The 22,846-nt window shown below is 41.3% G+C and overlaps 2 protein-coding genes across 4 annotated transcripts in view; both read right to left on the reverse strand.

Annotated features, from left to right (window-relative positions):
- Positions 1 to 22,711, reverse strand: part of GIMAP4 (GTPase, IMAP family member 4) — a 33,396-nt gene extending 10,685 nt beyond the window's left edge. Inside the window, exons 1-2 of one of the 3 annotated variants that reach the window (XM_077849710.1) lie at positions 22,615 to 22,711; positions 21,567 to 21,669 (exon numbers count right to left, since the gene is read on the reverse strand). In XM_077849710.1, coding sequence (XP_077705836.1) covers positions 21,567 to 21,669; positions 22,615 to 22,696 — 185 coding nt within the window. In that variant the 5' untranslated portion in view covers positions 22,697 to 22,711. Of the gene's footprint in view, positions 1 to 9,931; positions 10,026 to 21,566; positions 21,670 to 22,614 lie in introns of those variants that run through there. The other 2 variants (XM_077849711.1, XM_077849712.1) reach the window with 2 other exon arrangements.
- GIMAP7 (GTPase, IMAP family member 7) lies at positions 970 to 10,056 on the reverse strand. Its single transcript, XM_077849716.1, has 2 exons — positions 9,932 to 10,056; positions 970 to 2,853 (listed from the first exon to the last, which is right to left on the reverse strand). Exon 2 carries the CDS (start codon positions 2,812 to 2,814, stop codon positions 1,939 to 1,941), a length of 876 nt encoding a protein of 291 aa, XP_077705842.1. The 5' UTR covers positions 2,815 to 2,853; positions 9,932 to 10,056; the 3' UTR covers positions 970 to 1,938.
- Positions 22,712 to 22,846: the final 135 nt, after the last annotated feature.

A 22,846-nucleotide genomic window follows, 5' to 3' on the forward strand; every position in this document is an offset into this window, starting at 1 on the left:
GAGAGCCCCAAGTCGAGTGAGAGATTACTTAAATAGGTAAAATTTTTTAAAAATTGGGGGTGCCTGGGTGGCTCAATTGGTTGGGTGACTGACTCTTGATTCCAGGTCAGGTCCTGGTCTTAGGGTCTTGGGATCAAGCCCCCTTATCCACCTGCCCCCACCCCAGTCAGGCTCCCTGCTCAGCAGGGAGACTGCTTCAGGATTATCTCTCCCTCTGCCCCCTCCCCTCTTCACATGCTGCCTGTCTCTCAAATAATAAATAAATAAATAAATAAATAAATAAATAAATAAATAAATAATTCTTTTAAAAATCCTTTCCTCTTGACTCCTCCAAATAGCTATCAAATTAGTTGAAGAACTAAACCTCACAAAACTGGTTCTTGCTCCTTCCTTTGTAAGTCTTACATGGATCTTCTGGCATATAGCTTTGGACGGTGGGGATATTGGCCAGGTGGGGATATTGAAGACCCAGGTGAAATTGAGGGGGATATTTATATTTATTTATTTTGGGGGGGTATATTTATATTTATATACTATCCTACCATTCATTCCAAGACTGTCACATAATCTTCAGACCAAAATTTCAGGTTAATGCAGTTCATTTATATTGGACCCTTTGACAACTGATATTCAACTTGTCACAAACCTAACTGAACACTATTGCTCCTGACCCTACCCTTCCCCTGACAACCTTACCTGTCACCTTTAACTTTCTCATTTCTGGAAGAAACTCATCACCCATGTGGACACATTCTCTGCCTATGTCTCTGCCTCTCTCTGCGTGTCTCTCGTGAATAAATAAATAAAATCTTTGAAAAAAATCCTAGTTTAAGTTCCACATTGTGGGTCATGACTATCACACATTACAATAACAAGTTTCATGCACACATAAGAGGCTGGAACTTCCAGAGTCCTCATCATGTGGAGATAGTTGGGATACAAAATATGTAGATTATTGAGTAAGCAATATTTCGTTTGACAAGTAAAGAGATAATGATTTATTTGATTTACTCATTTTTCCTCTGGTATGTTTTAATCTTCCAAAATAGAATATGAGGTTAAGAGAAAAAAAATCAACTCACAGAAGTTGTATGTTCAATAGTCCAGAGAAAGCCAATGCTTCCCTAAAGGGGACTCGTAGACAAGCCCTAGAACAGTGCATGTTACCAGCGGCACTAACACTTAATGTATGCAGGATTTCTTATTTGAATTTTCCTAAATGGAGTCTTTCAACTCTATATATCATTGCCTGAGCATGCTAATTTTGTAACTTCTTCAATTTGTTGGCCCTGTAAAGAGGGACAGGTGGGAACAGGAGGTGGTGGCAAATGGAGCTGGGAAGGGGCTCCACTCTGGTTAGCTGTCACTACATAACAAACCATTCTGAAGCTCAGTGGCTTAAAACAACCACCATCATTTTTTTTTTCTCTTCAATCTGCAATTTGGAAGGGACTCATCTCTGCTCTTTGCAACTTTGTCTGAGGTGGCAGGGCAGCCAGAGAGCTTCCTTCCGTGTTGCCTTGCTTGCATGGCTTCCAAGTTGGTCCGGCTAGGAAATGAAAGATGAGCCAGGGGAGTAGGCCAGCGACGTCAAGCCCTCTTCATGGGAGCCTCTCAATGGACAACATGGCCTTTCTCATAACATGATGGCTTAGTCCCAAGGGCAAGCCCCCCTGCAGGGCAAGGGGCATTTTCCATGTCTAGCCATAGAGTCACAAGAGGTTGCTTTAGCCATCTGCTATTTATCAAAACAGTCACAAAGCCTGTCTAATTTCAAAGTAGGAGACACAGACCCTGCAACTCAGTGGGAAAAGTAACAAGGTCAGATTGTAAGAAGAATAAGTAGGATAGAATATATTGTTAGCTATCTTTGGAAAATACAATCTACCACTATTACAAGCCATAGTAAATTCAGAAGCAAAAGTAAAATTGACATTATTACCAAAACATATGCCATATTCTTGAAAGTACCCTCATAATACTATTTAAAACATCTCCAAATATTCCCTTCTCAGCTTCTTCCCTTAGATTTTTTATTTGTTCCTCATACTTCATCCTCAGTACTTTTATTTTTTCCTCTCTTTCTTTCTGTGATAAATGAGCATATTCCTTTTCTATTAGTTTAATTTCTTTATTTAATTGATCAGTGTAGATTTTCTTCAGGATTTCTGCCTTTCGTTTCAGCCTTTCCTCTGTGTCCTTGTAAATGTCATCAGAAAAGTAAGCCCCGCCATTGCTCTGCACCATCTGCTCTATCAGCTCCACCAGCTCCTGCACTTGAGCTTCCTTCTCGGCTTCTTTGGCTCTGTTGTTGAAGGCACAGTAGCGGTCCCCACACTCCTTGGTGATGTTCTTTAGCTTCACATCTGCGCTCTCTATAAAGTCACTTAGGCTCTGATCCTCTAAGTTATCTTTGCGAGTGAACAACATGATCATGTGCTTCAAGGCTGGCTTCCCAAAGACAGCCTTGATCAATGCCACGGTCTTCTGCTCTTCCTCTGTGTAGCGGCCCAACTGTAGAACCAAGAGGATGGCGTGGGGCCCAGGACAGGAGGAGATAACACACCTGCTGATTTCCTTGCAAGTAGTGTCCAGGGTCTCCTTGGTATCAAAGAGCCCTGGGGTGTCAACAACAAGAAGTTTCCTCCCTTCCCATTCCCGGGATGCTTTCTGACACTCTTTGGTGATAGCATGGGCTGCAATTCTAGAGTCAAATACTTGTCTCCCAAGAATGGTATTCGCTGTTGCACTTTTTCCACTTCCAGTTTTCCCTACCAGAACAATCCTCAGAGTGTTGTCCTGAGGGTCAGCCATGTTAATATCAAGAGGCTTTAGGGCTTAGTATCCACAGACCTTAAGGAAGGCAAGGAGAAGGTAAAGGATCAATGTAAGTGGAAAATATTACGCCCTCTTTTCTTTTTTTTTGTTCTTCCTTGAAAGTGTATAGTAGTCTATTATCCATGTTGATCCCATAAAGACAGAGATGAAACAGTTCAATTATTGTGGAAGAAATAATAAAATAGCTAAAGAGTTTCCACACAAAAGAGTACTAGATCCAGATGGTTTCATGGGGAACTCATCTAAACCCTTAAAGATCTAATAATCTCAATGCTTCTTAAGCTATTCCTGATTATTTAAAAAAGAAGGGAAAAATTTCAGGCACCTTGGTGGCCCAGTGGTTGAGCGTCTACCTTTGGCTGAGGTTGTGATCCCGGGGTTCTGGGACTGTGTCCCATATCGGGCTCCCTGCAGGGAGACTGCTTCTCCCTCTGCCTATGTCTCTGCCTCTCTCTCTGTGTCTCTCATGAATAAATAAATAAGATCTTTAAAAAAGGGGAGGGGATTTCAATTCTTTCTATGGCAGAAGTATGATATTGATCCTGAAGACTAATGAAGATTTCAATAAATAAAGCTACAGACCTGTCATTTATGATACTAATACAAATATCCTAAATAAATTATTAGACACTAAAAAAGTAATACACCATGATTAGATGTGATTTCAGAAATACTAGGGTAGTTCAATATGAGAAACTTGGGTTGTTATAATACATTCCCATGAATACATAAAGAAAAAAATACCTAGACGCAGAAGACATGTCACCAAATTCAACACTGATTCATGTTTAAATCATTTCATAAAATTTGAGTTAATAGATACTTCTTTTATGCTATTTTATATAAATTTAAAATTTTTTGTTACCACTTTTTTCCCCTTACACCTAAAAAGTTGACTAACAATTCATCTGGATGCGTAAAAAAGAAAATTAGCCTGGACAATCAAGAAAGAGAAAAACTGGGCAGCCTGGGTGGCTCAGCGGTTTAGCGCTGCCTTCTGCCCAGGGCATGATCCTGGAGCCTCGGGATCAAGTCCCACATCAGGCTCCCTGCATGGAGCCTGCTTCTCCCTCTGCCTGTGTCCCTACCTCTCTGCCTTTCTGTTTCTCATAAATAAATAAATAAATAAATAAATAAAATCTTTTTAAAAAAGAAAGAAAAACTATGAGGGATGACTGGCTCTACAGGATAGTAAAGCATTTTAGCCTCTAAAATTAAGGCAGTATGATGTCAGTAAATGAATAGAGAGAACAGTGAAACAAAACCAGAAAATTCAAAAACAGATCAAACTTAACATACTATATTCCTGAATATTCAATTCAATTATATTATGCCACAATTATATTCAATAAGACAGCATCTCATATCAATGGGGAAAAAGATGGACTAATAACCAGCATTGGGGTAACTATAAAACCATATAGAAAAACACAAAACTGCCTCCACTGTCTTATGCCATTCAAATTCTAAGTAGATTAGAAATCTAAACATAAAAATTAATTCATAAAAATACTAGAAAAAATGCAGATAAATTCTTTGTAACCTAGGGGTGGGGAAAATATTTCTAAGATTTTAAAGAGAGTAAGAAAAAAGACTCATAAATTTGATGACATAAAAATCTAAAAGATAATGTGAAGCCAAGAACACTGTAGACAATTAAAACACAAATGTCAAAGTAGGGGAGAAATTTTTCCAACCCATATCAAAGAGCGTTAATTTTCCTATTAGACAAAGAATAACAATGATGAATAAAAGAGAAAATTAACCTACTATACAGAATTCCTAAAAGTAGAGAAACAAAAGACCAATACCTTGATAGAAAATGGAGCAAGACATATGAATGAACAGTTCAAAGGATAAAAATGTCCCTTGAATATATAAAAAGATATTAACACCCACTTAAAGTAGAGAAAAATAAATCAAACATAGGAAAAGTAAGATAACTAAATTAAAACAATTAAAATTACACTGGAGATACTATTTCTCACCTACAGGTTTGGCAAAAATCCAAAAATTTGCTAGTATAATCTGTTGGTAAAAGTTTAGAGGAAATAGGTCCTCTTCTCCATTTCTAATGGGAATGGAAAAACAGTCCAAAACCTACAGAGGAGAAGTTAGTAATATCTTGCAAAAGTACATGTGTGTTTATCCCTAGATTATTTAGACCCAATTTTAGGATACATGCCTGTATATAAGGGCAGGCCACTCCAAAATGTGCCACTTTGGCATACTGATTATTTTAAATAAAAGTTACTAAAGAGACAGCCTGTGCAAGAAAGACACTCAGACCGTCTTCTATCCCCCTGTAAGTAGGAAATTAATCTCCCATGTAAAAGGTGCCCTCCCTGTCCCAGGAGCTAAAGAGACATCCTTATGACCAGAGATGGGAGATTTAGAGCCAAGAAGGCTGTACAGACAACTCCCGTTCGTTTTTACTAATTTTCTATCACAGCCCAAAGTCTGTTTAGAATTCCTTACTAATTGAAACTCCCAAAGTTAAGATTTCTTTGCTTGTCAATTCCTCCCAGATTCATTGTCTCTTTGTCTAAAAAGTATAAAAATTGCCTGCCTTGGTTATTTCTTTTGGTCTCAACTTCATTACTGGGCCTCCAGGCACACTTTGTCTTTTCTCTCGTTAATCTGTCTCAAGAAAATGTAGTTCTTAGTCCAGCTGGAAGACCTTGAAGGGTAGGGGAGGAATTTTTCCTTCCCTACATCTCAAAGCTACACTGACAAAAATACAGGATAAAAATTATGCATAAGTCTATTCACTGCATCACCATTTGTAATAGCAAAAAAACCCAAAAATCTACCAAATGCCTATTAAGAAGGGACTGGTTGAATAAACTAAGGTATATTTACACAGAGAAGTGTAGAAAGGTCTAAGAAATATCTCTATATGCCAGTATGAAGAGATCTCCAGGGTATTTCATTAAACAAAAAAGGCAAAGTGAAGAAAATAATGCACACTTTCCTACAATTTCTCTAATTAAGGAAGAACATGAACTATATGTATAAAATATAATATATATGTATATATATGTATTTCATGTACATGAAAAAGCAATGGCAGGAAAATCTGAAAAGTGAACAAACAAAAAGGTTACTTTTGTGGGGATGGGAAGAACAGGGTGAAGGGAACAAGAATAGAAGCTGGGAAATGCATTTCTTTGAATATACTTAGACTTCACAGATCTGATCTCAAACGCATGTACAGGTTATTCCCTGCTGTTTTAAAGTTCAAATTATACCACTTTGCTCTTATGAAAGACCTACTTCTGTGCCTGTTCTTGCTAGCCAAAGTAAATTTGAAGAGAATTTTCATTTTTACAAAAAAACTGAAAGCAAAACAGCGTTCAGAGTTTTTTTACAGTTAGATGAGCCACTAAAGAGGCAGCACACATCTTAGGCAGCAAGAGTGGTGCTGCTAAGCCCCTTTCTCAGGAACTCCATACAGCATCCCAGCATCCAGTGGATAGAGCTTTGAACCATGTGAGCGTGTGGGCTTCACCTCAATTGATTTTGTGCATCTGTTAGCAAGTTGTGTCTAGAAGTATCAGAAATGCATAAGGGAAATTATTTGGGGGGAATCTGGGGATACCCCAAAATGTTTCCATATAAATTAATAGTAATTGTTTCTCTGTTTTATGTCATTTTGGTTTATGAAAGATTTTATAGGAACATTCTGCTTTCAGATAGTAGGGGAGACTTGTAAATAGTTTATATAATTATACAACAAAAACTGTATTTTAAAATACTAATAAAAAAAATAAAATACTAATAAGGGATGCCTGGGTGGCATGTTAGTTAGGCATCTGACTCTTGATCTCAGCTTAGATCTGGATCACAGAGGTTCCCTGGGTAGCTCAGCAGTTTAGTGCCTGCCTTCGGCCCAGGGCGTGATCCTGGAGTCCTGGGATCAAGTCCCATGTCTGGCTCCCAGCATGGAGCCTGCTTCTCCCTCTGTCTGTGTCTCTGCCTCTCTCTCTCTCTCTCTCTTTCTCTGTGTGTGTGTGTCTCTCATGAGTAAATAAATTTTTTAAAAAGTCTTTTAAAAAGATCTTGATCACAGAGTCATTAAGTTCATACCCCACCTTAGGGTCCAGCATGGAGCCTACTTTAAATAAGTAAATAAATAAATATTTCTTAAAACACTAGTAAAAATCAAAAGCACATGAAACATATAGTATTTCATGTAATGGATAAACCACACAAAAGTTGCAAAGAAACTTGAAAAATGCAGTAATTTTGTTGTCCACCCTTAATGGGGTATATCATAAACCCAAAAAGGGAAAAAAATCTGCCAAAAAAAAAATCTTAAATTTTTTTAGGAGTCCTATCCTGTACTTGTGTGTGTGTGTGTGTGTGTGTGTGTGTGTGTGTTTAGTTTTGAAGACCAGTGACAAACCCAGTGGCAAAGAGAACCCTTGGTGACCATACTGTGCTCTTCAAATGCTATTTCCCACTAAACACATTAGGACTCTTAGGAAAAAGTACTGATCCCAGGTCTGGGCCAGAAAATGTGCAAGTGGATCCTAGACTGTCTTGTCATACTATAAGGCAAGGGTGCTATCAAAAATTACTCAGACCATGGAGCACCTGGCTGGCTCAGTTGGCAGAGCATGCAACTCTTGATCAGGGTCACATTCGGTTTAGAGATTACTTTAAAAAAAATTACTCAGAACTTATCAAAAGGACTAAAGCATCAAGAAGAGGCTCTGACAGATGGGCAATTTGGGATCAATAAGAATAATATTTTCAAAAAAAAAAGAATAATATTTCCAATGGGTTGAAATATATCAAATATGTTGAAATCTATGAATTCATAACAATATCATCTTCTTAAAAGAAGTCAGTTGTTCCCTTTGTAGTGTGCTAGGAAATAATTACATCATTCTGAACAAGGGAAAGAATCAAGCATTGCTTTCATTTTACATAACTGTACCTCATGGAAATGAAAGAATTGTTAAGGGGGAGTTTCTTTTTACAGGATTATTCCATCCAATAAATGAAGAAAGAAGGATAAAATAAGAATATAATAATTTGTGACCCTTAATGAAACAATTTTACTATAGGCTGTCATTAGCATCTGCTAAATCACAGGAAGAGAGAGAAGTGAACATAATATGCTGATATGTTTACAACTGCTCCTATGAAATATTCCAAAAAACCAGGCAAACCTTAATCTGATCAAGTTTCTCCTTAAATTTAAATTCATACACTGAATTTAAACACTGAAACTGGAAGAGCATGTTAAATAACATCTTGAGGGTTTAATCAACAAAATGTACACTGTCCAATTCTTTTGGACAAAAGACTGCCCTTTTCTGAAACAAAAAAATTTCACAGAAAGAAACAGGAAGGTGGAAACTTATTAAGCTAAACCTAAGAGATATCAAACAATTGCAATTTATGAACCTTATTTGGATCTGATTTCAAACAATTTTTAAAATTATGAGACCACTGGGGAATCTGAACACATCTGGTAATATTTTAAAAATCCTAATTGCTTTTCAAAGTCTGAAAAAGTCATATTTTTAATGGTCTTTATCTTTCAGACTTACATATTCAAATATTTACTAATAAAGTGATACAATGTCTGATATTTACTTCAAAATAATCTGGGGCAAAAAAAAAAAAACAAAATAATCTGGGGCAGATGAGAGGGGTTTATAGATGAAACAAGATTGACATAAATTGATAATTGCTGAAGCCTGGTTTAGGTACACAGAAGTTATCTTTGAATGAGTTAAAAATTTCCCTCAGTGAAAAATTTAACTTGGGGACGCCTGGGTGGCTTAGTCGGTTAAGCATCTGCCTTCAGCTCCGGTCATGATCTCAGGGTCTTGGGACCCAGCCCCCCATCTGGCTCCTTTTTCATCTGGGAGTCTGCTTCTCCCTCTCCCTCTGCCTCCTCCCTACTGCTTATGCTCATGCTCTCTCTCTCTCTCTCTCAAATAAGTAAATAAATAAAAATCTTTTTAAAAATTTAACTTGTTTGTAGTGTAACAACTATTAAATGTATACAATATACCAAGCACCCTGATAAATAGTTTTTATACGTTATTTCCTTTTCTCCCCAAAAATAGCCTGCAAGGAAGCTAATTTTGTTATTCTAATTTTAAAAGTTTATTCGCTTATTTAAGTCATCTCTACACCCAACGTGGGGCTCGAACTCATGATCCCCAAGATCCAGAGTCACACACACACGCTCTTCTAACTGAGCCAGACAGGCAGCCTTAATCTAATCTTTTTAAATGAGGAAATTGATGTAGCTCAGAAATGCTGAGAGACTTGCCCAAGGTCACAGTGCTAATAGGCATTGGGCAGAGGAGGGACCAAATCCAAAGTCTGACTGACTACTACGCTCATGCATAACCATTACAAACTATGGCCTCTTTCTGGTTCCTTCTCAGGTCCTTGATTCTACATTTCTGTCTACATTGAATCAGAAAGATCAGGGAAGGACAAGGGAGATAGACAGTGCACATTCTTTCCGGAAACGTAACTTATAGCAGGCCTGGAATTAAGGAAGGCAACGAAAGGATTTCATGCACTTTGTAGAATAGCTACTCCCGCCCCCATGGCATTCCCGCCTTGCCTCATCTGCTACACTATCAATCATACAACTTCCCTCCTTAAATGTTGTAAGGACTCAGCAACCTGAGTTTTTACTTCTTATGCCATTAGTGACTGGGCTATCCTTGGGAGATTAACAAAATCACATTCACACAGGCTTGGATTCAGATTCTTTTTCAGGAGAAAGAGGGATTTAGATCCAGGGGTCTCTAAATTGCCTTCTGGCTCTAAAGACCTGCCTTGAGGACAACAGCTGTCCTGTCACAACAGCAACTAATGGAAGGTGTATCATGCTATTCAGCAAGTTTGTCCTGTTAAATATGAGACAGGTGGACATTGGGTCAACGAGTCCCCTTCCTCCCACCCTACCCTCCACCACTACCCCTCTGACAGCATCCTCCTTGCTGTGGGGCTGGTACAGGACCTCGTCCCCTCTCACCCCAGAATCCACCCCCATGCATATCCCTATGTCCCACTGCCTCTCACAGCTCCATTGCTCTGAGGCCAGGCTCACCTTCTTTTGAACGATGGGTTCTCAGGTTTTCTCCAAAGAAGACTTCCGAAGCTTTTGTTCTAACTGTGAGGAAAGTGTAGCTAGCCTTTGAAACCGCTGAGCCAGGAAGTTCTGATTGGGTGGAGCTAGTGAAAGAAAAGTTTGCCTTTAAAGAAACAGAAATACTGTCCCATAATTTGGGGAGTGTTATGAACAGAACTGAAGGCCCTTCTGAGAGAGGAGGAGAGTTCAGAAAACCCTAACTTCATGTTTTCTATCCCTGCAGAGGGTCTGTCCCCAAACCCTGAGAATGGCTAGACCTAACTAGCAGATATGAAAGTTCTAGGACTCTTGATTTCTGGCTCAGTGTCTCACCCTCTGTCTAATGCATCTGAAAGTACTTCCCTCCTACATCTTCAAGAAATAAAAATCACAAAGGGGCACCTGGGTGGCTCGGTGGTTGAGCGTCTTCCTTCAGCTCAGGTCCTGATCCCACATCGGGCTCTCTGCAGGAAGCCTGCTTCTCCCTCTGCCTAGGTCTCTGCCTCTGTGTGTCTCTCATGAACAACAACAACAAAAAATCTTTAAAAATAAAAAGAAATAAAACCCACAAACTTTTGACAGGAAACTCCACTTCCTTCGGCCAGAGATCAATGTAGGGACTGACACAGGGCTTGATCAGTTTGTTATTTAGCAAGAAGGTCAAACAGACCACAGGTGAGGAAAGCGGCCAGCGATATTAGAGCCTTCTATCTTGCCACCAAATAAAATTAGTTACTTCTCCTTAAGAACAATCTCCTTCAAGTAAATTGTTGGATGTCACTCAAGCTTCCTGAGCTCTCCCCACTCACTCCTCCTCCAAAGGGTACTGCATGAAAATGAAGAATCAGCACCTCCACAGCCTGTCTACCAGGGTAAGGGACCTGGAGTCTCTTATTGTCTTTATTGAAATGGCTCCACGGACATCCAAAGAGAGATGCTCCCTGCAGTCTGAGAGCAGCCTTGTAACAGAGATAGAGGGGCTACGTGTGCTAGTGCGCTAGGGGCTGGATCCCTCAAAGGAAATACCAATCAAAGCCTCATGAAATAAGGACCAGCCCCCCAAGAGACTTACTCTCTTCCACTCTGATATATTTGGTTATTCTAATGAGTTAACCACAATCATTCAGTCCTGCCATCAAACAGGTTTCCTTCCATCTAAGGCTCCTCTGAAGACTCTGCCAAAGACTACCATTCCGGATCTGTGTCTTCATCAGAGAAGCATAGTCTCAGAGCTTCACAGGAAAACCGTAGGAGGTACTCCGAGCTATCGTTACTCCAAATAGACTCTTAAAAAAAAAATAGACTCTTCAGAGCAGGTTTCCAAGATGGAGTGCTTAGTCAATGCTCAGACTGTGCCAATGAGTGGAGCCAGGACTGCTGGGACTCAGTCTGGAAGCATATGTCCCTCATGAAATCAGATGACTGGTTCAAGATCCAACAGAGTGAGAATTAATTACATAGGACCGAGTGAACTGATTAAGGAAATTGCAGTGTGGTTATTTGCTTGGAATACTGATGGCGTTATTTTCAATGTTCTACTTGTACAGATATATGAGGAAACTTCCCTTCTTTCGCTGTAAACTATCTCCCATTCACAATTTAGTAGATCATGTATTTGTAAACTGATACCATTTTTATTTTTTTTAAGATTTTATTTATTTATTCATGAGAGACACAGAGAGAGAGAGAGAGAGACAGAGACAGAGACACAGGTAGAGGGAGAAGCAGCCTCCATGCAGGCAGCCCAACATGGGACTCGATCCCGAGTCTCCAGGATCATGCCCTGGGCTGAAGGCAGCACTAAACCGCTGAGCCACACGGGCTGCCCTGATACTAACCATTTTTAAATGTTAGCTGATCTTCACTTAACCTTCAGAATTCCAAAGCAAATACTTCTGCTGAGTTTTGTTCCACTTTTATATTGATATTTATATTGTATAGGTCCATTAAAAATCTATCTTCTTTTTTACAAAGATACAATTGAAAAAAACCAATTCTGCACCAAGGTCATCTATATGGTGTGTTTTGGCTTTTTTTAAGGAGGAGGGGAAAGGGAGAAGGAGAGAAAGCATTCTAAGCAGGCTCCATGCCCAAGGCAGAACCCATCATGGGGCTTTGATCTCACGACCCCGAGATCATGACCTGAGCTGAAATCAATAGTCAGACACTTAACTGACTGAGTCACCCAGGTGCCCCTATAGTGTGATATCTGAGAGTGATTTTTATTTAATCAAGGATAACCAGACCACTACTAGGGAGCAATGGTTGGTGTTATATATGGAGCAAATGCCTATAAAACCCTCCCGAGAAAACTAATATGACGTCTGGCTTCCAGGATCTGTCTCTCAGGTAATAAGGAAGTCCACTCCCTGGCAGTCCAGAATCCTTGGCAAATTTTGGAGACCTCAAGAAGAGGAAAATTCACTGAGATTTATAGGCACAATATGCAAATTTTATCAGAGAAAGTGTTTGGGTCTCGGCTTCCTACCCTTGGGATAGAAGAATGATAGAGTCTGATTCAAGATTTGTCTTGAAAATTTCCAAAATGAAGTCTGTTCTTTGGAATTAAGAGTTGCTTAGTACTGTTAAGCTGAACAAATTCAAGGAGGCTATTCCAATTAATTAAGATTTTTGCTGCATCCATGTAAATAATCAGGCCACACATAATAAAATCAATCTTTGAAGATCAACAATAATTGTTGGGGGCTGTTCATTATCATGACGTGGAGAACACCATTAAAATAGTCCAAAATTTAAAAATAGGTAAGAGAGGGCAGCCCTGGTGGCTCAGCGGTTTAGCGCCGCCTTCAGCCCAGGGCGTGATCCTGAAGTCCCGCTATCAAGTCCCATGTCCAGTTCCCTGCATGGAGCCTGTTTCTCCCTCTGCCTGTGTCTCTGCCTCTGTGTGTGTGTGTGTGTGTGTGTGTCTCATGAATAAATAAATAAAATCTTTAAAAATAGGTAGGAGAGATTACTGAGTGTTCTTTCTGTGTGGCCTGTGCGTCACTGTCGTCTGAGATATTTTACAACTCTATAAGGAAAGAGAGGTATTTTGCATATTTCTGCCTTATAGATATGCAAATAATTTTCTGTCTAATGGAATGTATAACTCAAAAGTTACATCTTATTACTCTCTTGGAGAGTCAACCCTAGATTCTTAAATGAACTTTGAACCAATTCTTGTATCTTGCCAGTTCCCTCATTAACCAATGAGTTGAGCAAAATCTTTGTTTATACTTGCACAAGAGTCATGATTTTGCTTTTTTCTTTTTTAAAATAGGCTCCATGCACAATAGAGCCCAATACAGGGCTGAACTCATGACCCTAAGATCAAGACCCAAGCTGAGATCAAGAGTAGGCCACTCAACCGAGCCACCCAGGCACCCAATGGTTTTGCTTCTGTTTATTTTTTTATTTTTTTTAACGCTGCACTCTAAGAAAGAGAGGGGGGCAGCCCTGGTGGCTTAGCAGTTTGGCGCCGCCTTCAGCCCGGGGCGTGATCCTGGAGACCCAGGATGGGTCCCATGTCATCGGGCTCCCTGCATGGAACCTGCTTCTCCCTCTGCCTGTGTCTCTGCCTCGCTCTCCTTCTGTGTCTCTCATGAATAAATAAATAAATAAATAAATAAATAAATAAATAAATAATCTTAAAAAAAAAAGAAAAAAGAAAGAGGGGGGAAATAGCAGGACACAGGTAGAGAACTGCAAACAATTTGGAGTGGAGGAATTATTACCAGTCTCTATTGAGCACCTACTGTGTTGCAGGCACTGGCCTTCATATCGTTACCACTTTTGATCCTCACAACAGTAAAACAGATATCAACAGGAGTGATGACTAATAATTTGGATATGCAGAACTCCACTGAAACTACTGTATTATACTACTTCTCAAGGAGAGAAATAGAAGATTGGCTTTGGAAGAAAAGTTGATGCAGATTGTAATGATTGTTAAGTACCAGGCCAAGGAGTGGAGTCTCAGCCCTAGGCAGTAGAAGGCTCCCCAGAACCAGTGACATAAGAAAACTATACCAATGGGCTTAACCTAGTAACTGCAACTAGGGTGGAAAAGGAAGAGATGGGAGGATGGTATTTTACCCTCCAACTGCATGCACTTTCCCTTTCTTACCACCCAGGTTCAATTGTGTCCTCCTCAAAGATATGTTCATGTCCTAACTCGTAGTACCTGAGAATGTGAATTATTTGGACTAAGGTCTTTGCCATGTCACTAAGTTTAGATTACGGTGAGCCCTAATCCAAGACTGGAATTATTCTAAAATGAGGGAAATTTAAACACAGAGACACAGGGGCACCTGGGTGGCTCAGTGGGTAAAGTGTCCGACTCTTGATTCGGCTCAGGTCATGATCTTGAGGGTCAGAAGACTGAGCTCTGCATCATGCTCTGTGCTAGGTGGGGAGTCTGCTTGAAGATTCTGTCTCTCTTCCTCTGCTCCTCTACCCCCCTCACCCCTGCTCATACACACTCTCTCTTTCTCTCTAGAAACAAACAAACACAGATACAGAGAATACCATGTGACAAAAGGGGCAGAGATTGGAGTGATATACTTATAAGCCAAGGAACACCAAGGATGGCCAAGCAGCCACCAGAAGCTAAGAAGAAGCAAAGAAGGATTGATCCTATCCCAGAGACCCTGAAAATGTCCTGATTTTGAACTTCTAGCATCCATAACCATGAGACAATAAATTTCTGCTGCTTTGAGCAACCATTTGTGGTCATTTGTTACAACAGTCCTGGGAAATTAATATAGATTTTGGAGCCAAGAAACGGGGTGAAAATCACCTTAAGTGTAGAAGTGGTTTTGCAATTGGGTAATGGATAGGGGAAGGAGGAATCCTGGGGTACAGGACAGGAAAGGCCTAGATAGCCCTGAAGAGACTATTGATGGAAAGATGAACATGAAGGGCACTTTCTGGTGAGGTCCCAGATCGAGGTGGGGACTACATTGCTAGACACTGGAGGAAAGGTGGTGCTTGTCACAAAGTGGCGAGGAAATTGGCTGAATGGAGTTCTACTGCTGGGTGGACAGCAGGCTGTGTGAGCGATGAACTGGAATATTCAGCTGAGGAGGTTTTTGAGAAAAGTGAGGAAGGTGCACACCTTGCTGGTTTCTCCTTGCTACTTACCGTAAAAATGCAAGAGGAAAGAGACTGGCGATGCATCTGCCAGCCAAGGAGCACTAAGATGGCCAGCGACTAGCAGAGCCCAGGACGAAGCAAGCAAGGCTCTCCCCCAGAGCCTTCAGAGACAGTGCGGCTCTGCTGCCATCTCGCTTTTGGACTCCGGAGCAGAAATCACATTCTGTTGTTTCAAGCTTGAGTTTGGGGCAATCTGTGAGAGCAGGGCTAGGAGCTATGTCACCTTCCCCCCTCCTCTGCCTTTCCACCGGCCTACATTTTGTCCCATCCTCTTAACACCCCAAAGTTCTCCCCTCTGCACTACACAGTGCGAGAAAGGGTGAATTCCATTAACCACGTTCTTCCTCATTTTCCACAACATATCTGGCCCAGATGGACCACGGATCTCAGTGATAAGAGAAGCTGTGGCTTTCTCAGGAGAATTTAGATTTAAATCCTCCAAAGTATTTAGTCTTTGTCAACAATATACACAACACCAAAACAAAAACTAAAAATTGTTTCTTTTAAAGAGAAAGAGAAGAGTGCCTGTGTGGCTCAGCCAGTTAAGCATCTGCCTTCAGCTTAGGTCATGATTTGTGGGTCCTGGATGGAGCCCCGAATGGGGCTCACTGCTCAGGGGGGAGTCTGCTTCTCCCTCTGGCTCTGTGTCTTCCCCTCCCCTGCTCATGCACGTGCTCTCTCTCACATACATACATACATACATACATACATACATACATACAATCTTTTAAAAAAGAGAATGAGAAGGAGAGAGAAGGAACTTAAGGCCTGGCAGTACAGGTAAGGCCTCCTGAACTCTTCAGGGGGGCAGGCAGCCTATTCAGGTGGAGTGAGCTGAAGGGGTGATAAGCCCCCTCTGCCTAAAAGGTAGAAGCATGCCCCAGCATGCCCCAGCAAGAGCCAATCCCACACTCTTAGAGAATACCAAAACCACTCAAAATAATTTTTTATCTTAATCAGCATGGGAGTGTCTCTCCCACTAATATGTGAAATGCAGTCAGTGGGAAGTGTGTGGGTCTGATTCAATCTATGGCTTAGAGATTATCAAAAAACAAGACAAAAATCCATAACCCCTGTGAGCCCCAGTATCTTTATTGATAAGATGATAGGGAAGTACTAGATTATCTAAACTTGACGCCAACTATAGAATTATATCATATGATAATATTTGGGCCTCGCCCGCTAAGGATAAATCCCCGGACTCTCCCACTGGTATGAGCCGTAAGCCCTGACCCACTCAGCCACACGACTTCTCAGATGTTGGTTGGTTGTAGTTATAAACCTCCACTGTGGAGCAGGGAATCCGTGGTCCTCAAAGGGAGACCACAAGCAGGGGCTGGGGCTCTGGGCTTGAGGGGTCTGCCGGAAAGGAGCAGTATGAGGCTGGACCTTCTTCTCCCAGTGCTTGTGAGTCACTGGGGCCATCAGAATGGACAGTTATGGACAGTTCCCAAAACCAGCTTTACTTACCACCTGGCACCAACAGCCAAAAAAGCAAGAAGCAAGGAAACAGGCATGTTTCTGCTAGTCTCAACATACACACACAGTTCCCTTCCTCACTTGTCCATAGACTTTTCCGTCCCACAACTCCAAACCCCACAGTGTTTGCTTGGATAGCCCCCAGATTCTTAGCCATTCCATGGTGGAAGAGGCCACTCAGGACAACAGGAATCAGGGAAAGAATTCAAAGCTGCCAGAACCAGCCCATACACTCAGTGATTTGCTCTCTCTCTCCTGGGATTTACAATTAAGTTGGCACACCCTGTGCTATTACCGTAATTTCTTTCTTTTGGTTTCAATGCACGTCTTTTGTTGCTTCACTCCAATCTTCCTGTAAGATAGTGCTTCCAAGTGCTTTACCACAAATGATGAACATGATAAATAATACTCTGACATGATAAATAAAACTCTGACAAGGGGGGCAGGTGATGCCTGAGTGGCAAAGCTGGTTAAATGTCTTGGTTTCAGCTCAGGTCGTAATCTCGGGGTGGTGCACCTCATCTGGTCCCGTGTTTGTTGGGGAGTCTGCTTCCTCTCTCCCTCCCCCTCTGCCCCTCCCCCCGTGCTCTATCTCTCTCTAAAATAAATTTTTAAATCTTTAAAGAAAAGTGAAAAAAATGCTGACAAGGGACAAAAGTAATGTATATGTCAACATCACAGCTTAGTATTTTCTCGTTCCCATAATCCCCTATAATTTCAAGAAACAAGCAACCTTTATTGTAAATTCACTTGTGTACAGAAACACATGCATCCTTGATGGCATGAACACTATATATATATATAGTGTCAAAAAATATATATTTTTTTACATTTTTAAAATTTAAATTCAGTTTGCCTACATATGGTAGAAAATAAAATAAAAAAGAAACCCATGCATCTTATCTCAGGTGCAGCCATTTCCTGCCTCAGCTCCCCATGAGTCTGTTTCCTCACCACTTCCTCCCTGAGCTGCGGCCACAGCACAGGTCCCAAAGGCAAGCTTACAGGCCCATGTCTTCCTCTATTTTTTAAGATTCATTGATTGATTTTTTGATTGATTTAACAGAGAGAGTGAGCAAGAGAGAGCACAAGCAGCAGGAGCAGGAGAGGGAGAAGCAGACTCCCCAGCTGAACAGGGAGCCTGACTCCAGGCTTAATCTCAGTACCCTGTATCATGACCTGAGCTAAAGTCAGAAGCTTGACCAACTGGGCCCCCCAGGTGCCCCCATGCCATGTTCTCTTATTTGTGCGTGCTGCTGTGCTCCCGGGGGGGGACTGGAGGAGGAAGGCAGGACCAGGGAGCCATTCCATGATGAGGATGGCACTGACCTCTACACAGGACTCTCTCCCCTTCCATCTGCAGGCTGATGCCAGGTTGAGGATGAAGAGGGGTTTTCCTGGGAATCTCCAACCCACATAGGGGCCTGGGTCTGAACAAGCACAGCATTTTAGACTCTGACATGAGCTGAACCAAATCAGCTCCGCTCTACATGGGTACAGGTGCACCTGGAGGTTGCTATCTTTCAAAATTTTAACAAATTTTAACACAAAGCCTAAATAGCTAAGAAACAGCTGAGCAGCCTCATTGTTCTTGACTATTATTTAGTCAAGAAAGAAACGGAACTTGAACATTGTGTTTACGTGACTCAGTTTTAAGCTGTGAAAGAGCACACGTGACTATTTGGAGATGGAGGGTGACACCAGCATTTCTCTGGCCCTCTGTAAGGATTCCAGATCTGCACACAGCAGGAGACCGGGACTCCAGATACAACTGCCACCTGGCTCTCCATGTGGCAACATTTCCTTCAAGTACAACAGATATCAACAGCACGGTAGAAACAAAACTATACAAAATCCAGCACCCAGAAGCAAGAGGGAAGCAAGGTGGCTGGGGTTTGATCAACTACTGACATGCTTCCACTTCCAGAATGCACCGTGAAGAACCAGGCAGACTTCTTACTGGTGGAGAAGCTACAACTGGTCAAAGTTATTTCAAAAAAAACTTAGTCTCTAAGAGTTGTTCCAAGGTCATATAGCAAACAAAGAAATATTTATTTTTTTAAAAAATACACTAACCCTTAGTAAGAACAGTGAGTCTGTGACACTTAGGCCATAACCTGCTTCTTCCCTTCCAACTCAGCTCATCTAGGAGGAACCTGCATTCTGGGCAGGTGTGGCCAAGAAGGTGGGGCTCCCGCTCTCCTCGGCTAACCAGTAAGACTACTGTATCTTAGAAATAGGTGTGAGTTCGCAACCTTTCTCACCCCCTCTGATTCTGGTTGTGGAAACTAAACTCTTGGTGGGTGCAGCCAGCAGCACCCTCCTGTTCCTCTACTCACAGGGCAGCGGCCGCACCCCAGAGCCAGCAGGCTGCCAACACTGGCGGCCCAGCTGCCCACAGTCCAGTTCGCTCAGAGGACAGCAGGTCCACGGTGGGAGAGGCAAGTTGAAAAGACCAGAGGCTATCATCCCCTGCTCTGGGCCTAGGCCTCCTTTACTAGGAAATTCAAGTCAAAGGCTACTCTTTGAAAAGAACGAACATTTTGTGGGACAAGCAATTTAGAGGAGACTGGTAACCCTACAAGCGATACAAGAAAAATCACAGGCCAGCCAGCTGGCCAGAGAGAATCAAGAAAAGAAGCATCTAAGGAGAGTCCTTTTAGGGTCAGAGAAAAGCTGAAAGACTGGCCACAGAAGCCACTCTCTGTGGATTTAGTTAAATCAGACTGTGGAACAATTTATGTCCCAAGGCCTTCTAAACAACCAGAGAGCAATCAGCTGGCAATTCGTAGGCTTACAGCTGAGTGTTGTACCAACAGAGGCATGCAGAGTAGCAGAGCGATTAGGGAAAAGAGATAAGAGTACTGCTACAACTACTGTCACTCCATGACTGTGTGCAGGTTCCAGGTTATACCTTGTGAGGGGCGCACCTGAGGTTTCACACCACAGGAGTTTAGCCAAGATGGTAAGCACGGCCACACAAAGCTGAAATGAAGTGACCAGAGCAGACATCCCTGCCTCATTTCCGATCACAGGGACTAGGCTTTCAGATTTTCGTCATGAACTAGGATGCTAGCCATGTGATTTTCCATAGACGCCCCTCACCAGGTTATGAAAGTTTCTTTCTTCCTTTCTTTTTTAAAGATTTTATTTAATGATTGATGAGAGACAAAGAGAGAGAGGTAGAGATACAGGTAGAAGGAGAAGCAGACTCCCTGCAGGGAGTCCAATTCAGGACTTGATCCCAGGACCCCGGGATCATGACCTGAGCCAAAGGCAGACGCCCAACCACTGAGCCACCCATGTACTCCTGGAAGTCTCCTTCTATTTCCAGTCTGTTGAGTTTTTTTATTATGAAAGGCTGTTCAGTTTTGTCAAATGCTTTCTCTGAATCTATTATGCTGAGATATTGTCTCCATAGCTTTCTTTATTTCTCTAAGTGTGATTTCCATCAGTTCCTTAAATGCACTTATAATTGCTGCTTTGAAGCCCTGTCTTCAAATCCAATATCCAGGGGCTCTCACATGCCATTCCTGTGGCCTGATTGTTTCCAGTACGTGGGTCATACTTTCTTGTTTTGATCTTGTAGTTCTTGTTAAAAACTGGGCAGCTGAGGTAACATAGCATATAGTAGCTCATCTGCAAACTGATCCCCTTTCTGCTTTTCTAGGCCTTGATTTGCTATCCTTCGCATGTCAATAAGAATACAGAAATTATATTTTAAGAACAAAATAGAAATTCTCCAGTTGAAAAGTATAATAATTGAAATGAAGAATACACCTGTGGGGCTCAATAATAGATTCAAGCTGGGTGAAGAAAGAATCAGTGAATTTGAAGCTATAGTAATTATAAACATATATGAACTTCACAATCAAGCCCTGAAACATACAAAGCAAAAAAATAACAGAAGTCAAGGACAAATAGACAATTTGACAATAAGCTGTAGGCTTCAATACCCCACTTTGAACAGTGTGTACAGCAACTAATCAGAAGGTCAAAAGAGAAAGAGATGTGACCAACACCATAAACAAATTGGGCCTACCATTGGAACAGTCTACTCAACAAAGTAGAATACATATTTTTTTCAAGGGCACAAAGAATGTTCTCCTAACTATGATCAATAGGCCATAAAATGAGCCTCAATAAATTTAAGAGGCTTAAAATCAGTATGATGTGGGTAAGCTCCTTTACATCAGTCCTGGCAATATTTTTTTGGATTTGACCCCAAAAACAAAGGCAATGAAAGATAAAATAAATAAATGCAATGACATCAAACTAAAAGCTTCTGCACAGTGAAGGAAACCATCAACAACATGAAAAGGCAACCCAATGAATGGGAGAAAATGTTTGCAAATCACATATGCGATAAAGGGTTAATATCCAAAGTATATGAAGAACTCATATCATTCAAACATTAAAAAAAAAAAAAAGCAATTCAAGAAGCACTTGGGTGGCTCAGTTGGTTAAGTATCTACCTTCAGCTCAGGTCATGATCTCAAGGTCCTGGGATGGAGCCAGAAACAGGTTCTCTGCTCAGTGGAGAGTCTGCTTCTCCTTACCCCTCTGCCTTTCCCCCTCATGCTCACTCTCTCTCTCATATAAATAAATAAAATCTTAAAACAACAGCAACAACAACAAGCAATTCAATTTTTAAAAGGGCAGAGGAACTAAATAGACATTTTTTTCCAAAGAAGACATACAAATGGCTGATAGGTAACATGAAAAGTGTTCCGTGTCATTACCGTCAGGAAAATGCAAATCAAAACAACAATGAGATGTCCCCTCATACCTGTCAGAATGGCTGTCATCAAGAATAGAAGAGACAGCAAGTGTTGGCAAGGATGTGGAGAAAGGGGGACCCTTGTGCACTGCTGGCGGGAATGTAAATTGGTGCAGCCACTGTGGAAAGCAGTATGGAGGGCCCTCCAAAAATTACAGATAGAATTACCATGTAATCCTGTAATCCCTTCTGGGTATTTACCTAAGGGAAATGAAAGCAGCATCTTGAAGAGATATCTGCACTCCCATGTCCGCTGCAGCATGATTCACAAGGGCCAAGACATGGAAACCACCAAAGTGTCCATCTGTAGATAAATGGATAAAATATATATATGTATATTGATAGGTAGATAGATAGATAGATAGATAGATACAGATATATAGATATAAATGTTATATTCAGCCACAAGAAAGAAGAATCTTGTCATTTGCAACATGGGTGGAACTTGAAGGCATTGTCCTAAATGAAATAAGCCAGACACAAAACAACAGATACGTACAATATCACTTCTACGAGGAATTTTAAAAAGCCAAACTCATAGAAATGGAGAGTATAGTAGTAGTTACCAGGGGCTGAAGGACAGGGGAATGGGGAAGATATTGGTCAAAGAGTACAAAGTTCCAGTTATAAAATGAGTAAGTTCTGGGGGTCTAATGTGCAGCACAGTGGTGAGAGTTAATAGCACTCTATCTATAAGAAGTTGCTAAGAGAGTAGATGATCTTAAATGTTGTCACTCAAGGGCAGCCCGGGTGGCTCAGCGGTTTAGCGCCGCCTTCAGCCCAGGGCCTGATCCTGGAGACCCGGGATCGAGTCCCACATCCAGCTCCCTGCATGGAGCCTGCTTCTCCCTCTGCCTGTGTCTCTGCCTCTCTTTCTGTGTCTCTCATGAATAAATAAATAAAACCTTTAAAAAAATGTTGTCACTCAAAAAAAAAAAAAAAAAGCAATGGTAATTCTGTGTTGTGATGCAGGTGTTAACTAATAATCCTATGGCCTTAATCATTTTGCAACATGTAAGTGCATCAAATCAACACTGTGTCCTCTAAACTTACACAGTGTTACAATTCAATTATATCTCATTAAAGCTGGGGAGAGGGACAAGATGGAGGGTAGTGGGGTAGGTATCATCACTAGAGAGAATGAGCTGGCGAGAATGGGTAAAAAGATCCCAGCCATTTAGCTTTGGTTGAAGTTAACTCCAGAAAGTTTAAGTGAGTTAGGCAAGATCTGAGCTGACTAATGACCTACCCAGTTCCAGGGTCCGTATCACCATATCCTGTTGTAGCCTTCTCTCCACATAACGGCTGGCTATTTTACTCACCTCCCCCATGACCCTCCTGAGAGAGGAAACCGAAATTCAGGTCTGAGGCTAGTTTAAGCCTTGTATGAAAAATTTACACTCCCTTCCTGCTGTCTGATCTTTAATAACTGGAAAAGTCCTCCTTCTCTTTAAGAAAGATGAGACTGGCATCTGGGCAGC

This window comes from Canis aureus, chromosome 15 (genome assembly GCF_053574225.1).
Source record: "Canis aureus isolate CA01 chromosome 15, VMU_Caureus_v.1.0, whole genome shotgun sequence".
NCBI classification, from domain to species: domain Eukaryota; kingdom Metazoa; phylum Chordata; class Mammalia; order Carnivora; family Canidae; genus Canis; species Canis aureus.

What these genes read in the sequence shown, in the direction of transcription:
- GIMAP7 (XM_077849716.1), bottom strand. Translation starts at nt 2,814, where the DNA reads ATGGCTGACCCTCAGGACAACACTCTGAGGATTGTTCTGGTAGGGAAA.